The sequence below is a fragment of the Pteropus alecto genome, unplaced genomic scaffold (assembly GCF_000325575.1).
Source record: "Pteropus alecto unplaced genomic scaffold, ASM32557v1 scaffold3, whole genome shotgun sequence".
In the NCBI taxonomy this organism is placed as follows: domain Eukaryota; kingdom Metazoa; phylum Chordata; class Mammalia; order Chiroptera; family Pteropodidae; genus Pteropus; species Pteropus alecto.
Window position 1 is genome coordinate 14201807 of NW_006442484.1, and position 17205 is coordinate 14219011.

The 17205-nt window shown below is 37.3% G+C and overlaps 1 protein-coding gene across 4 annotated transcripts in view; it reads right to left on the bottom strand.

The window, feature by feature from the left end:
* ZRANB3 (zinc finger RANBP2-type containing 3) overlaps positions 1-17205 on the bottom strand; it is a 224717-nt gene that overhangs the window by 24167 nt on the left and 183345 nt on the right. For 3 of the 4 annotated variants that reach the window (XM_006921034.3, XM_015596758.2, XM_025039574.1), the window contains exons 18-21: positions 11368-11478; positions 9887-10289; positions 7102-7233; positions 5074-5160 (exon numbers count right to left, since the gene is read on the bottom strand). In XM_006921034.3, coding sequence (XP_006921096.3) covers positions 5074-5160; positions 7102-7233; positions 9887-10289; positions 11368-11478 — 733 coding nt within the window. Of the gene's footprint in view, positions 1-3882; positions 5161-7101; positions 7234-9886; positions 10290-11367; positions 11479-17205 lie in introns of those variants that run through there. The other variant, XM_025039575.1, reaches the window with a different exon arrangement.

A 17205-nucleotide genomic window follows, 5' to 3' on the forward strand; every position in this document is an offset into this window, starting at 1 on the left:
GGAAAGCAGATGTATTAGAACAGAGAAATTATTAAATATGAACACTTTAGGAAATGCAGAATAATTAACAATATTTTTAAGGTGTTCCATAGGCCAGTTTCTAAAAAAAAAACAAACAAACAAAAAACTAGTATCTACTAATGAGATAAAGTAATTTCAGAGAGCTGGTAGAGAAGCTGTTGAAGTAGAGAGGCAGTAGTCAGAATCCAGGACACATTTCAATATTAGTGGCGTTTCTCAGTAATAAATACAAACACAGTGAGAGCGGCAAAACACCTTTACTAATATAGAGCAACTGACAAGAAAAGATGGGCCATTTTTCTGGGGATTGGATATTCAAATAAATCCGTGCACTGAATAGAAGCTCACAGTTTTCCAGTTTAAAAGAATAAAAGGTGGAATGAGAGACAAGTTAATATGCAAAAGAAAATGAGACATTATTTCCACAACAGATTTTTGATGTTTGATATCCATGGTTCTGTATCTCTTAAGTAAACACAACTTTTCTGTTTTACTCTGAAGAGCTCAAGAATGTTGACTTCTTAGACATATAATTTAAAGTGGTTCATGGTTTCATTTCCAAAGAAATTATATTTTAAATGTTTCACTCAAGGAACTGTAGATTAGTAAGGCATGTGGGCAGAGACTGCTTTTCCCATCAACAGTTCAGAAAATGTAGAAAGATATCGATTTGTCACAGGAAAACTCCCCAAGAAACGTACCTGAGGCTGTGATTAATGCTGAGAGTGAGTTTCTTTAGACATTCCAGATGAGATCTCCAAAGCTCTGGGGCTACTAAAAGCAACTTTATCAGTTATTAGAGAGTGTCTGGAGATCAATGTCACTCAGCGATGGTGAACAGGAAAGAAGGACAGCCAGACACCAGTATGGTTTGGGTGCGTGAGCCATCCTGCTCAGGACTAACCACCCGCAGCAGGCAGCACTCAAGCCGGCTGAACTCGCCAAGCTGGAGTGAGGGCACTGCCTCACTGATGGGCTTAACCCCATTCCTCTGCACAGGCATATTCCCACAGCTCTCAAATTGTAAACTGGTTCATTCCACAGACATCAATTTCCAGTTATTCCCTAGATCAGAGTCTTTTCTTTTCTAAGCCTAAACTGCATCTTGTAACTTCTCAGCCTTTGCAGAACTGGGCCCTCCTTCATACCGGCCTAATCCCCTTGGTTTTTCACTTTATCTCCATCTCTTGTTTGTTGGCAGCTATTTTTTCCCCTGGGGGGCACTCTGCACTTCTTTCTGCACATAGAGGTCTCTGCTTGCCCTGCCACTTTACGTGCCCTCTGTTGGAATTTTCCATTTGCAGCCCATAGAGGGCAGCTTCTTGTTCAGATTGTGAGGATGAAAGAACAGCCTCCCTAAAATGTCCCTGCAGTATTTACTTTCTGAGGTCTTTGACATTAGATCGATCTCTACTTTTATTTTCAGTCCCAGAATGCTTTACCTCAGTGTGCCCCACAACTAAAGTAGATAAAATCGGGGGAAAGGCAGGACACAAAGTGCCAAGACGAGGAAGGAAGGGATGGGGTTGGGCCGGTCAAGGTCCTGTGTGGCAAGTGCTTGTTGTTCCTTACAGTGTCCCCCCAACCCCCAACCCCGGTTATACTGAGGTATAAATGACAAAATTTTAAGATATGTAAAGAGTACGATGTGATGATTTGATACACTGAAAGAATGACCACCATCTAGTTAATCGACACATTCATCACCTCACATATATATCTTCTTTTGGTGGGGGCGGGCGGGTGAGAACATGTAAATTCTACTCTCTTAGTAAATTTCAATTATACAATACAGCGTTATCAACTATAGTCACCATGTTGTACATTAGATTCTCAGATATTATTCATCTTGTAACTGAAAGTTTGTGTACCCTTCTTATTAAACTCTCCCTATTCCCCTACCTCACAGTCTTTGGTAACTACTTTTCTACTTTGTTTTTATGAGTTCAACATTAAAAAAAAGATTCTATATTTAAGTGAATTTATCTTTCTTTGTCTGGCTTATTTCACTTAGCATAATGCTCTCCAGGTTCACGTTGTTACAAATGACAATTTCCTTCTTTTATAAAGCTGAAAAATACTCCACTGTAAACATCTACTACATTTTCTTTATCCATTCATCTGTCGACGGACACTTAGGTTGTTTCCATACCTTGAGTACTGTAATAATGTTGTAATGAACATGGGAGTACAGATACCTCTTTGAGATAATGGCATATACCCAGAAGTGGGATTGCTGGATCACACAGTTCTATTTTTAATTTCTTGAGGAACCACCATACTATTTTCCATAGTGGCTACACCAATTTACATTTCCACCAACAGTGCATAAAAGTTTCCTTTTCTTCACATCCTCACCAGCATTTGTTATCTCATCTTTTTAATAATAGTTAAATAGTTAAAATAGTTTAATATTATAAAAGGTATGAGGTGATATCTCATTGTGGTTTTGATTTGAATTTCCCTGAAGATTAGTGATGTTGGCCATTTGTATGTCTTTGGAAAAATGTCTATTCAGGTCCTTTGGCCATTTTTTAAATGTTTTTTTTTTTCTTTTTTCTTTTTGCTATTGAGTTGTAGGAGTTCCTTATCTGTATTGATATTAACCTCTTACTGGATATGTGGTTTACAAATACTTTCTCCCATTGTGTAGATTGTCTTTTCATTTTGTTGATGGTTTCCTTTGCTGTGCAGAAGCTTTTCACTTTGATATAGTCCCACTTGTTTATTTTTGCCTTTGTTACCTTTCCTTTTGGTGTAAGATCCAAAAAAAATCATAGCCAAGACCCACATCAAGGAGCTTTATTCCTATGTTTTCTTCTAACCGTTTTATGCTTTCAGGTCTTACATATAAGTCTTATGCTTTTAGGTCTTACATATAAGTCTTTAATTCGTTTTGAATTGATTTGTGTACATAGTGTAAAAGGGGTCCAGTTTCATTCTTTTGCATGTGGTTATCTAGTTTTCCCAGCACCAAGTTTATTGAAGAGATTATCCTTTCACCATTGTGTATTCCTGGCTCCTTTGTTGAAAGTTAGTTGAATATATATGCATGGGTTTACTTCTGGGCTTGCTATTCGGTTCCATTGATCTACGTGTAATTTTTTATGCTGGTACCCTAATGTTTTGATTACTATAGCTCTGTAATACACTTTGAAATCAGGGAGCATAAGTTCTCCAAGTTTGTTGTTCTTTTTTAAGATTACTTTGGCTCTTTGGGGGTCTTTTGTGGTTCCACAGAATCTTCAAGAATTTTTTTTTTTCTATTTCAATGAAAAATGCCATTGGAATTTTGATAAGGATTGCATTAAATCTGTAGATTTCCTTGGATAGTATGGATATTTTAACAATATTCTTCAGATCCATGAACACGAAATATCTTTTTATTCATTTGTGTCTTCTTCAATTTCTTTCATTAAAGTCTTATTTCAGTGTACAGATCTTTCACATCCTTGGTTAAATTTATTTATAAGTCTCTTATTCTTTTGTATGCATGTACAGTGTTTTGAACTGATAGGAATTTTGAAATCTGGCAAAGAGAGACCACCTTCATGGGTCACTTCACCTCAAATCATCATACAGTGCTTATATCTGAGAAGATTCTCTCTAAAATTACCACCTTAATTTGATCTAAAGAGAAAGTGCCACTCAAACCTGACCTACTTAGACCAAAGTCTCACTTGCAAACACTCCATGCTGGAGGAAAAGCAGTGTGCAGGCTTCTCAGCTCTCAACCGTGAGGAATCCTAGGTTACCCTGGCAATGAGGCAGAAAACTGCAAAGAGCCTGACCAGCAGAGCAGATAAAAGGCCAAAGAAAGCTCAACCTAATTTGTAAAATAAACAAGTCTATTTGATCTCATACAATGAAATAGATATAAATTTAATAAAAACTCTGGAAGAAATGTTCATGAGTATTTAATCTTTCTAAAAACAAGCCCTCTATGTTATAAAACACTGGCTACTAATTAACAGTGGAAAGTGCTTAGACTAATAAGGTTTACATCCATACAGTATTTACAAATAGGTCTTTTGTGAACATAATTCTTCCTTGACCTGTATTTTGTGTAGTCCTGATTCTTTGATTTCATGATTCTGACATACTATAGGATTAAGCTCTGGTTTTGTTTCATCATCACCTTTTTACTTTTTTATATCAATTACATTTTGATTTTTTAACATATATCTTCATCTGTTCATGCTTTAATATAAAGTGTTTTATCATCATCACTCCTTTTAAAAGAGGTACTAGGACTAAACTTAATAAGACAGGATTTTAAAAACAGAAAATGATAACCAGGAGACAAAGGGTGCTTTGACAGTAAGTCTAGTTTTATGCATGAAAACAAACTAAAAATAGAAGTTTAAGTGGGATTTTATATTTTATGTTTTCAATTTTTAAACAGTTACTTTACCCAGAACCCCTGAATTGTCTACAAATACCATAGTTCTGACTAGCTTATTTTTAAAACTTCATTTCAATAAAGACAACTGGCTAAGAAATGAAACAGAAAACACCCAAAATGTGTAGCCCAAGCCCATTTTGGAGGCATTTAGTGAACAAAAGTCCCTCTTGGATACTAGGCAGGCTGGTCACACTTGGCCCCGTATTCTTAAATAATGATTTGCTTCTGAAATTTTCCTAATGGTTTTGCAAGGTTCCATTTATACACACAGTAATCCAAACCAATTCTAATCCAGCAGCATTTTTCAAGTAATTGAGAATATATTTTTCAAATACAATCTATGTATAATGCCATGATTAAGGTATAGTAGCGGGAAATGAAAGCTTAACGAAACTTTACTGAAACATAATTGAGAGTCTGCATGAAATCAAGATCACAGAAATATTTAGTACTGTATCTGTCTCTGTTAAGTTCTTTAAGGCACTGAACACTAAAAGCATTTACTATTAAAAAGTTGAATTCGTGATTTTTTTTGTTCTAAAATTTTTTACTCAAAATATTAAATGTGAAAAAAAATCTGTGTTAAATTCTTCCACATGTAAACCCTTTGTCATCCATTCAAAATGTTTTATATTTCATTTCTTTACCAAAAATCGTGTGATGTCAGATCCATGTTTTGATGCTAGAGATTGTCTTCGCACCTCGCTTCTTTCCTTGGCTTGTCTGGCAGTTCTCTAAAAGTTGAAAAAAAATATGCATATGTACACACATTAGGAAAAAAGTACTGGCCACAGACAGGAAGTCAAAAACTCTTTATATTCAGTTAGTCTGGAAAAAATCTATACTATTACTGCATGCATGTACCAGTGCTCTGCCATTAGGAGAGTTACCAAACTACAAGCAGAGGACCCAAGTAGTTCTGCTAAGTGCCCTGAGGTCCTAGGTTCACTTAGGAGCAGATGCTGAGGAGAAAACACGGCTTTGGGAGGTTGGCTTTCCACTGAGATTTGTGAATCTCTCATTTGGGGACTAGAGGAGGCCATGATTCTTCTCATCCAAGTGAGAGCTTGTAAGGCATCTTAGGATTTCCGACACTGCAGTGCATGCAAGGCCCATCCACTTCCTATTCTCTGGGCTCACAGGCCATTCCAAACTCAACAGCCAAACCAATGTAGAAAAACAAAATGAATTAGAACAGAATTGGATTCTTCTGCTATTCCCAAAAATAAATTTTTTCATGAGAATCTGAAAAAGTGATTACAGAAGGGGCAGCATTTTCTTTTGCTATATCTTAATTCTATTGTAGGTCTTGTATGTGCTAATAATTTACATAGCTGAGAAATCAGATGACTTTTTTCCCAACTGGAGTCCATGTATGTTTGAAGTGATCCAGGTGGAGGGGTGGGGAAAGCAAAGAGGGTTAAAACTGAAAACAAACAAAAACCCTGCCTATATGATGTAATCCCAGTTATGTAAAAATTACAACTGTGAAGAAATTGAGGAATCTAAAATAACAAAAGGAGGTTAAGAAAATGCTCATACACTATGAACACTGGCGAAGGATCTCAACAGATCTCAAAGTGTACATATAATTGATTAGCATTTTTAAAAACATCAAAGTCATTAGTAAAAATCATGGTGGGGCTGTTCTCCCGCCACATCTGCCCTAATTAGTGAGGTTAAGTGGGCGCTCTCTCGGTTATGGGTGGAGTTGGAGGAGCATAACGGAGTATAGTCCTTTGGAAAACAGCTTGGAGATAAATGTGTACAGCCTCGGTTGACTCGGTGATATTTTACATCTGAGAATCTCTCTGAAGGAACAAGCTTAAAACATAAAAAACAGTTTGTATATAAAATTGTGTGCTTGGTGACATAATGTATGAGAACAAAAAAAAAGTAAACAAGTTCAACATTCATCAGGATGAGAATGGCTAGATAACTACAGGAGAGATTTACTCACATTGTGAATGCTTATCATGGGAATGTAGAAATGCTTAAATTGTGCCAAAAATGTGCCGATAAGTGAAAAAAAGTTGCCTATTGAATATATGCTTCTTTCTAAGATTATCTCAATAGGTAGATCCAACTACTTTTTGCTGGATTGCCTATTTAAAATTCATCCTAGTTGATAAATAATACTATGCCATTTTTTCCCTCTCATTTTAAGCAACAGGTAATTGTGCCCAGGTTAATAGGTTTCATAAATGTGCCCAGGTTAATAGGTTTCATACTTTGGCCAGGAGTGCAATGTTTGCATGTTGAACTGAGGTGGTCTTAGAAATAATTTCATAATATTCTTAAGATATTTCAGGATGTCCTTAGCTGCAAATACAAACATATGTCACTGCCTCAATTCACCAAACTTCTAGTTTGGTGGTATGGGTCTCTTCAAAACTATGCAAATTGTATGCTGTAGTCATTTCCTTTTAGGTGGTGATGACAATTTCCTGGTCCTAGAATGAATTAGAAGAGAAGCAGCTTCTCTTCCATCTGTGACTGAGAACTCACATAGGCCTCAAGAGGAAACTCAAGTGTTAGGTGATGAAAGGAATAAAATGCATTTTGGATCCCAGACCAGGGATGCAGATTCACCCGCAAAATCTTCCACACCTGTATGCGCAATTTGTAATCAATGTCCCAGAATGGAGTCAAATGTGTCTGAGAGCTTCACTGACCTCTCTGTGACAGACTGTGCAGAGAGTCTGCAGGTTGTCCAGGAAGCACTGCCCTCCTCCACTGAACACTGGCTTGATGTGGTCCACCTGCCAGAAATGCCCTTCCGCCGGGTTTCTTATCATTTCATTAAGCTGCAACAAGAACACAAGATCAGCACTTCTAAACATACACCGTAGGAACAGGTGGTTTTGCATTGTGCAGTCATGTTCATACAGCAAAATCATAGGGGAAAATATATTAGGATGGCTTTTTATAGCTTTTTTTTATGAATAGAAAAAAGCCTCTAGGTTAGCAGTTTGAAAGCAATAAAATGTGTTTCTGAAAAAGTTTTGCTTCCCTTACCTAACCCATTTTGAAAAAATTACAAGCAAGAATAAAATAACCAAGACTCCTGACAAATTGGGAAAAATCAGTTGCTTTGAGCTCGTTTATATAGTCACTAAAACAAAACTGAGAGAAAAAGAATAACAGATTAGAAATTTTAAACTTCTGAATATTACTGACTTGAACAACCTTTAATTGTTGACCTCAATGCATTTGTTACCGTACCAATGACAGTTTAATATTAATAGCTATCACCTGGAACTTTCAAGCTATTCCTCTGGAAACCTCCCAAGTTACATGGACTGGTATAAAATTTCTAAAACAAATCTCTACAACTTGCATATTTTGAATAAACAGATGTCCATTTAAAGCAGGCATGATTTAGGCCAGTCTATATATATATATATACACACTTAATATTTAACCAATGATGACCTATATTAAAACAGGCTGTATTTTAACATTTTATCTAAGGTGGTAAAACCAGCTCGCAGCATAGCAGTGCAGTTGTTTAAATATCACAAAGGTGAGTGTGAAGGCTGTTTTTATTTCCTTGGTCTCAGACAAGGAAGAAATTACAATCTACTTCACAGCTGCCAGCCTTCAGAGGCTGTGCCATGGTTCTTCTAATGTAGTTTCAAGGAAACCTGTCAGACCTGTGAAGGGACCTGGTCAACGGTGCCCGGCCTGAGAAGAGCCCCAGGTGGCAGCAAGCTGGAACAGAAGACTTTGTCCAGCTGTGACTGATACTGCTAGAAGCAACTACAAATGGGAATCTTGTGCATCAAGTCTTGTGCATCCTAAGGAAAAAAAAACCATTTTGGTTCTCCCTTTTGTAACCAATTCTCTTGCTCGAATAGTCAGTCTCTGTCTAAGAGGCTCTATGATCCAGAAGGTGTTTTTTATTCTTCTTAGTGATTCTCTGGCAAATCACGGGCGGAGGGGGGCAGGGGAGGGGCAAGTCTTCAATATCTTAAATTCATCTCTTGAAAGAGTAACTCCCTCTCTGACTGGTCCTCCCAAACCTGAGCTCTGTGCTGCTCCTTATCCTCTGAGCACTTCTGTTTTAGGTCTATACTGTGTTACTTCTGCATTCCTGGACAGGCTGCTTTCAAGAGGCCTTTGAGTCCCTTCATTGTGTGTCTTCTGGAAGCCTCCACAGTGAGGCAGGGGACAATAAATGGAGTCTGGCTGACACCCCTGGGATGGGCACAATATGTCCCTCACCAATTAGACCAAAAGATATTTCAGGAACTCTGGATATCATTAAGGAAATAGTGTATTTCCCTAGTTCTCAAAGTCATGCTATTTCATCTTTGCAGAAATGCTTGTTAATTAATTCTGTCATAATTCAGCAATACTAGGTAAATTAAAATATATAATTTGACTAACTGGGAGGAATTTATTGCTATTTTAGTGGGCAGGTAGTGGCTCAGGAGTGATTTTTAAAAATTAAGCACACTATAAAATTACACATTTTGCTCTAGTTTAAAATTTAAAACTGATTAGATCACAACATTAAAAATCCAACTGTGTTTTGGAAATCAAAGTGAATAATGATGATAGTGTCCTAGGAATAACATTCTATCAAACTGCTCTGCTAAAATTACATTTTACAATGAATATATATGTTTCCTTCTCATTGTAATGAACTATATTTTGGGGGTTGGTTGTCTGCTTGTCCCTGGTCATTCAATATTAACATCATGAAAAGTGGAACAATCAGACCACAGGTACTTCTAGAAGCATGTGTCATCTGTTAAGACCTCTTTCCCAAATAATTTAATCAGAATCTAATTAAGCCTCTATATTTTATCACCATTACTGTAGAAATCAGGGGTATAGAGAAACATGTCAGATAACATCATGAGGATACACGCAGACAAATCCAGAAAGCGGGAAATCCTACATGCAAATTATCTAGTTTCTTCAACAATCAATGGTATAAAAAAAGGGATGGAGTGATACAGATTAAAGGGAGCGTAAGAGACATAATAACTAAAGTAGTATGTCGGTCATATTTTAATCCTACTTTGAACAAAGGAACTTCAAAAAGATGTTTTCGAGACAGTCTGGGAAGCCAAACATGGACTTATTATAATTAAGAAATTATAATTGTGTTGGATGTGATAATGGGTATTGGGGTATGTGATTATATTTCAGAGACAGAAAGAAAGAGGGTGGGGAAACTGTGAGATACATAATAAAAGAATTCAAGGAAGAAATGAAATGCTGTCTAGAATTTGCTTTAAAATAATTCCAAGAGCAAACAAAGAATTGAAAATGAAGTCAAAATGTTGATAACTTAAAGTTGGGTGATGGGTAGATAGGTTCATTATTCTCTCACTTTTGTATATATATTCAACAATTCCCACATTAAAAAGTTAAAAAAGGAAAGTGAATCAATATTAATCACTCAGTACGATGCTGCCTTCTATCTGTCATACAATTATAATTTACCTGTTCTAAAGGGAGCTTTGAAGTCCAGGTAACATCCAGAAGATTCTTCCGTTGACTTTTAGGAGCATCTCTCAGACGTAAAAAGAGTTCTTGAGCATTCATATTACATAGCTGACACACACCATGTTCAATTTCAAATACTTTGGCTCGCAAGTAACTGTTATTAGAACGAGTCCAAAACTCCTCCTGACATTTTAGAGAGCAAAACCGTGAATTCCAAGCATTCACTTTACATTCTTGCTTAGTTTGGCAGGTGGGTTGCTGACAGTGAAGGCAAAGTGGATTTCCTTCATTATTCACGGCTTGCAAATAGCCTTTGGATGCAGAAGGTTTCACAGTGAGATCAGCTTGAGCTATACAGGGATTTAGAAATGGGACACAGGCTCCATCTTCAAAAAACTTTCTGGAATTAAACAGAATATTGAATAGGTCACTAATGAACACTCACACTGGTCTAAAGAGTCATTACTTCATATAAAGGTCTTCAAAATTTCTTTATTGATAAACACTAAACATAGGACCCACAGATTCTGTGATTCAATGTGGAAATGAAATAGCTATAGTCAGCACTCTATACTCCATGCCAAATAGATGAAAGAACGGTGTTTACAAAAATTATTTTGAATATAAATATGCTGCCTCTCTTGGGCATTTAGATATCTTCAGGTTAAACAATCAGACTCTGGAACATCTGGAGAAGTTAGAAAATGCTTCTTCTAACTTCTTCTAAAAGCTGGGAAAGAACAGGTTAATGTGAAACCCCAAGTAATGTCCCTAAATGAGTTGGGTCACACAGCTCGTTAGGACAGGGAGGCCCCTTCTAAGGCTTTCGTGAACACTGTCTTCCAGGCTCTGCTGGCCTACAGGAAATAAAGTCACAACCATAAAGTGACAGAGCCAAGTAGCTAACAGTGTTGACAGAAATGAAAACAGAAGACTTGCTAAATATATGCCTCCTACAGGTAAACTCAGAGTCTGAATAAATTAAAATTAGAAATTAAACACGACAGCACGTGCTCAACTTGTTAGAATAAAAGGAAAAGGTATATGACTCAAGCATGTTGAAAAATCCTGCATGGGAATCACAACTGCTTTGGCTCATCTTCTATGGCTGCTTATTAGAAGTGTTTGTTAAAAGAAAAACTTATGGTAGAAAGAGCTCAAGATTGGGGGGCAGAGACCGTATTTGACCTCAGGTCTCCTAGCATCTTAGTGGCCTAGGGCAGGTCACTGGGTCCGCCTGTTCTCAGGACCATTCCTTGTCTCTAATTTCTAAGGTGAGAACATCACATGCCTCTGAGGGTTACTAGGGGGACTGAAGAGCTACTGATATTGTGAAAGCTCCTTATAACCTATAAAGTGGCTACTCAGAGGTAAAGTATTATTACAAAAATGAACATATTACAAAAATGAACACATAAATGTAAAGGAATAGTCTTAGTACTACTATGCCCTATTAGTAAGTAAATAAAACACTTTACTTTGTAGAAACATCCTGTGGACTGGCCTCCTTGGTGATCAGACGGACATGGCCCCCATCTTTCTTCACCTTGTCCATCGAGGCTATAGCAACATCTTCTTTGGTTATGTATCTAAAACAATTACATGGTTAAGTGGATTTCTTCTCTCTCCTGTAAGAGTTTCTCTATTTCACATTCATATTGCTCCTTGCAAAAGCGGGAGAAGAAAAAGCAAGGCATAAGTCTATTCATTGTGCTGATACTAAAGTTAGGGAATGAAATTTTCTCTCTGTACACTGGCCTCCAGGTGTGCAAACACATCTCTTCCACATTAGTTTTCTCAAGATTTATTTTTCTAAGAAATCAGGAGTCATTCAATATCCTTTGGATCAACTTTCACTTAGGAGAAAAAAGGAGTGGGTGTAGGAACAAGAAACTATCAAATACATGCACAACTGACAGCCATAGGTAAACAGCCTACCAAGCAGAGTAGAAAATGTCTAACTGCATTTTACCTCCCTCTTGGCTTTCTCTTCAAGGTTCCTCAAATCACCTTAATCAGTGTATCAGCCTTTTGGGTAATATGATTCTCTTTTTAGTTAAACAGGTTCAATCGCATCTTCTATAATCCCAAAGTTGTTTCCATTATTATCAGCCCATACGAGGTTTACGGAATCTTCCACAAAAGTAAAGCCATTCTTGATGTGGGATTCAGAACCTTATTACACAACACTATCAATACCACACAATGGTTTAGGGACTGGAAGTAAAGAGGAAAGTTATTCCAATTAAAAGTGACGGGGGAATTTAAGTAGGTGAAATGCAACTATCCAATTAATTCCTTCTAATTAGCATGGCCCAGTTTGTCTGATAGTTTACACCTATTGTAGTTTTTAAAAAATTAGTTTAAACATGAATTTCTTCCTATTTTTGAGTACTTCTTCATTTGGTAGCTTGACAATAAAATGAAAATTAAATCACAATGGGATTGTGCAATTGTAGGTAAAATTTTAGAAATCTGCTTTTTTCGTTGTTAAAATTGTTAAAGATTTAATAATTAAAAGATTTCTTTCTTTTTATAAACTATTAATTTTGATTAGGTGATACATGCACATATTTCAAAATTCAAAAGGTATGTAAAACAATAGTGTATATGGTAAAGAATAAGTTTCTATCCATTCCCATCCTTTTTACCTCTTCTGAAGCTATCTCTGTTTCGTTTTTAATATATCTTTTTAGAAATAGTTGATTTTTTCTGTATATAGGTTATATGTTTTATCTTTGTATTTATATTGACATATAACTCATAACATTAAGTTTACCACTTTAAAATTTACAATTCAGCGCATTTTAGTACTTTCACGAGGTTGTGCAGCCACCACCAAAACCAACTTTCAGGACATTTTCATCACTCCCCATTACAGTTTTTACTATTAAAAACAACTAGTAGTATGATATACACACTAATTTTCATCTTGCTCTTTTTACCCAAATATACATCTCGGAGATCTTTCCATACATAGTATTAACATAGAGTTGCTCTACTTTTTTAACGGTTGCATGTTATTCTATTATTTGGATAAACCATAGATCTAACCAGTCTTGGATTAATGGGCATTTTGGTTGTTCCAAAATGTCTCTGCTATCGCAAATAATGCTGTCACAAATAATGCTGTCACAAACATCCCTACACATGATATTTTCTACACATGAAGTAGATATTTCCAGAAGTAGAAGGGCTAGGTCAAAAGTTTTCGGTGCTTTAAATTTGGATAAATTTTGACACATTGCTCTCCTTTGAGTTTGCGCCAACATACAGGCCAACCAGCAATGAAGGAGAGTACCTGTTTCTTCACACTTTCACTAGCACATGGTACGTCAGTTAAAAATTTCTCTGCTAATGGTGATAGTTATCTCATTATAGCTTTAAATTTGCATTTCTTCTGTTAAGAGTAAGGGTGATTGATTGTCTTTTCATATATTTGCATGTCCACTGTGTGTCTTTCTTAAAGCAATAAAGAATCATTTTTACTTGCCCTTTTAGTTTGCAAACTCTTCCATTCCCCATTTCTTCAACCATTTTACTCCCCTGACAAAAACACTTCACTGAAGTATTTCAGTAGATTCTAAATGAACTCAAAAGCTTCCTAGCTGTGAGGGGTAAGGGGATATTAAGCCTTGCCTTAGGTATTATTCAATGTCTAAAGGCTTAGAAAGCTAATTCAGTAACTTTAAAAGATGCTGAGAAATCTACTCAAGAGATTTAAGAGCTAAAAATAACCTTTCCTACAAGAAGTTTAAGCACAGAATTTTGGAAACCATAAGAAACAGATCAATCAACTCCAAATAGGGGGTCTGACAACTTTTTAAAATAGTTATGAGTTCCAATATTTAATTTTCCATTGAATTTTGCTAGGAAGTGAATTTAAGTATACTAACTCAAAAGGATTATGGTAAATCCCAGTTTTGACAAATAGGGACAGGAGAATGTTGTCTATTAGGTAATTCCTGGATGGGGATGGGAGGACAGAATGGCAAGTTTTGCAGAAAGAGAGGAATGTGTTTTGGAAAGTGGCCCATGCCCCCAAGAAAGAACACCCCTGGACTGTAGGTTGCTGGCCTGCTCTGAAGACCGGCTGTGGCTGGAGGATAAATAGTTGGCATCCTAAACCCAGCATGGCTCCATGTGAATCTGACCTGCTTCTGACAAGTGGGAACTTAACTTAGGAACTGAAACCATGGCTGGTGCTCTCGGCTTCCATTCACATTTAAAAATGAGCTACTCAAAAGCTGACTGCGAGCTCTGAGCTTGGATGGGGCCTGAAAATTGGTGGATGTCATTGGAGGATAATCTTGTTAGAGATTTAGCCATTGCTTTTGGGGAAAATTCCTAAAAATCAGTATCTGTGTGTCTTTATTCTGAGGCCATTCCATTTTTTTCACAGATGAATCTTCTAATCCTCTGCCTAGGAAGTCAACTGTGGCTGCTGGTATTCTGGAAGCTGAGTGAAGAAAGGGGTATGAGAGTGTCAATTTCCAGTATAATGACTCTCCCTTTATCTCCACTGAGACTGGTGCCTCTGGTTCAGTTTCTCTAGAAAGCAAACTGGTAGGACAGAGGGCGGGAAAGGCATCCAGTGTCTAACTCTCCCCACACAAACTTCTAATCGGTGCTCTAGTGCAGTCCTGTCCTCCAATCCCATTATCAGAGACATAATTACTCCAATTGCCTGAGAACTAGTGGGGTTCTGTGGTGAGAATCAGCATGCTTCCTCAAAGTACTGCCCTTCTGCAGGTACACCAGGTTCATTTTCTTGGCTCTGCTAAAAGTCAATTTCCTGGAGCTCGCCCTCTCTCTCTACCTTTCTCTAGTCCTCAATCCACCCCCGCCACCTTCCCCGCCTGGATCTACTGCAATATCCTTTTACCTTGTGTGGTAGCAGAATTTTAAAGATATTTCCCTATAAGATTCCTGTCACTGGTATGCAATCGATCATTCATCTATGCAATGCTGTAAAAGGACTTTGCAGATATAATTAAGGTTACTGATCAGCCGACCTTAAGATGGGGAGTGAGTCCAAGCTTGAGAAAGTTTGACACACAATTACTGGACCTGAGGTGTAGGGGCCCATATGTTAGAACTAGAAAGAAGCCTCTAGAAGCTAAGGGTGACTCCCAGCTTCTAGAGCCAGCAAGGAAACCCAAGTCTTACAACCACAAGGAATGGAATTCTGTCAACAACCTGAATGAACACAGAAATGAATTCTTCCCAGACTGTCAGTAATAGCCCAGCTGGCCAACATCTTGATTTCAGCCTTACAAAATCCAGAGCAGAGAAACCAGTAGAGCCAACTGAGACTTCTGACTTATAGAACCATGAGATAATAAATTTGTGATAATTTGTTATAGCAGCAACGGAAAACTAATGCAACTTGTCTCCCCATTTTGAGTCTCGCCCTTTCAATCTAGTCTCACAACTGCCGCCAGAGTAAGCTTTTAAAAATAGACACTTGGTCATTTGCTCTGCTGCTTAGCAAGACAAGTTTTATCTGTAATATATCATCTACATATAATTTTATAAATAACACTGGGCATCTAACTTTGGCTTGTATAATTTTATGGCTTCTGCTATTACACCTAATTTAACCATCATTCTCAGGTGGTTCTTTAAGTGGTCATCCATGTCTGATGGAGAATAACAATGTGACATGTCTAGAAATGGCTGGAGTGGCAGTAAATTCAGTAAAGAAGGGAATTATGATCATGTAAAGAGATGACCAATACTTCCATGAAGCCTTTCATTATAAAAATGAGAAAATGGAGAGAACTGGAAGAAGTATTGAGAAAAATAAAATAGGCATCATGCTTTTTGTTATCTGTGTGTGCACATATGTATGTGTCGGTATGTGCGTATGTATAAACATACACAAATTTTTAATGCATTTTTATGTAAAGTAATACATGCTCGTGAGAAAAATTCAATCAATACAGAAGAGATTAGGCAAGAGCCCCAAACTGGCAGCTCATGGAAAAATCCAACTAGTCAAAGGGCTTTATTCGACTCATACAGTATTTTATTTTTAAATCTGAATTTGAATCACGTTGGATGGGTTATGCACTTTCCAATTTGCCAGTTTCACCTCTTACCCCATCTTTTCCTAGTTTTACACCTGACATCATTTGTTCATTTATGGTTCCTCCTTTGTTTTTCATCATATGAATATGTCATCCTGGCATAAAGTATGAAGTCCATGCCACCTCCACAAATTCCCCGATCTTATGGTCCAGAGCAAGAGTTCTCAATAGTGACCCTACTGACATTTTGAAATATAATTCTTTGCCTGGGAGTGGAGTCCTGTTCACTGTAGGAGTTTTAGCAAGATCCTAGCCCTCTAGCCACTAGATGTTCTCCAGTTGTATCCCCTAACTGTGAAAAACTAAAATATCTCCTAACTTTGCCACCCTGGGGGGTAAAATCATCTCCATCTGAGAACCACTGGCCTACAAAAACCTCTGGTAAGAGTTTCTAAGGTAAGAGTTTCTTTTAGATATTTCTATGTCAATAATAGCAATTACATATATTTGTATCTCTATACTTTTTCATACTTATTTTTACCCTTAATAATTTATCACAAGGATTCTTGTTCTGTCATATGAATATACCATACACCATATTTTGAAATAGCTAAAGAGATTTTTTACTATATGGGAACATAATTTATTCAATCAACCACATCCCTGTACATACCACTGATGTATTTTTTTTTCACCTGTGTGCATGGAAAAGGCCAGAGATCATAAAATGATGAAACGTGAAGATAGAGAGAGATTACAGGCGTATGGAGACAGCAAGAGCTAAAAGAGCTTTTCCTGCCAATGCGTCTGTTGGTGCTTTGTGATCTCTTCCAAAGTAAGAGACGGGCAGCTGACTACCTTTCCTGAAAATTTCTGCTTCATGCTGACAAAAGAGTCGACAGAGAATGGGGATTTGAGATCACGCAGGTTTACGATGGTTATGATGTTATGATGCCAAGAAAGGAAAGTGAGTATACAGAGATTAGAAAGAGACTTGTAATGATAAAGACAAAAAAGTTACAAACGCGAGACACTTAACTTTTCCTTTTGTTTCCAACCAGGGACATGATAATACTTACCTCCCACCACTTGTATCAAACAGAACCAGCACTCTGCTTCATGACACCGAAGATTCACGCCCCAGGAACACAGGGCAGACTGGGCCCAGGGGTGTGTTCTGTTCTAACAGTAAAATGTTTTCCTGTTGTTAATACGTGTCCCAGGCTTGAGAGGTCATAGGTCACACCTCTCTGTGACTCTGGCCTTTCCCCTGGTGCGTGAGAT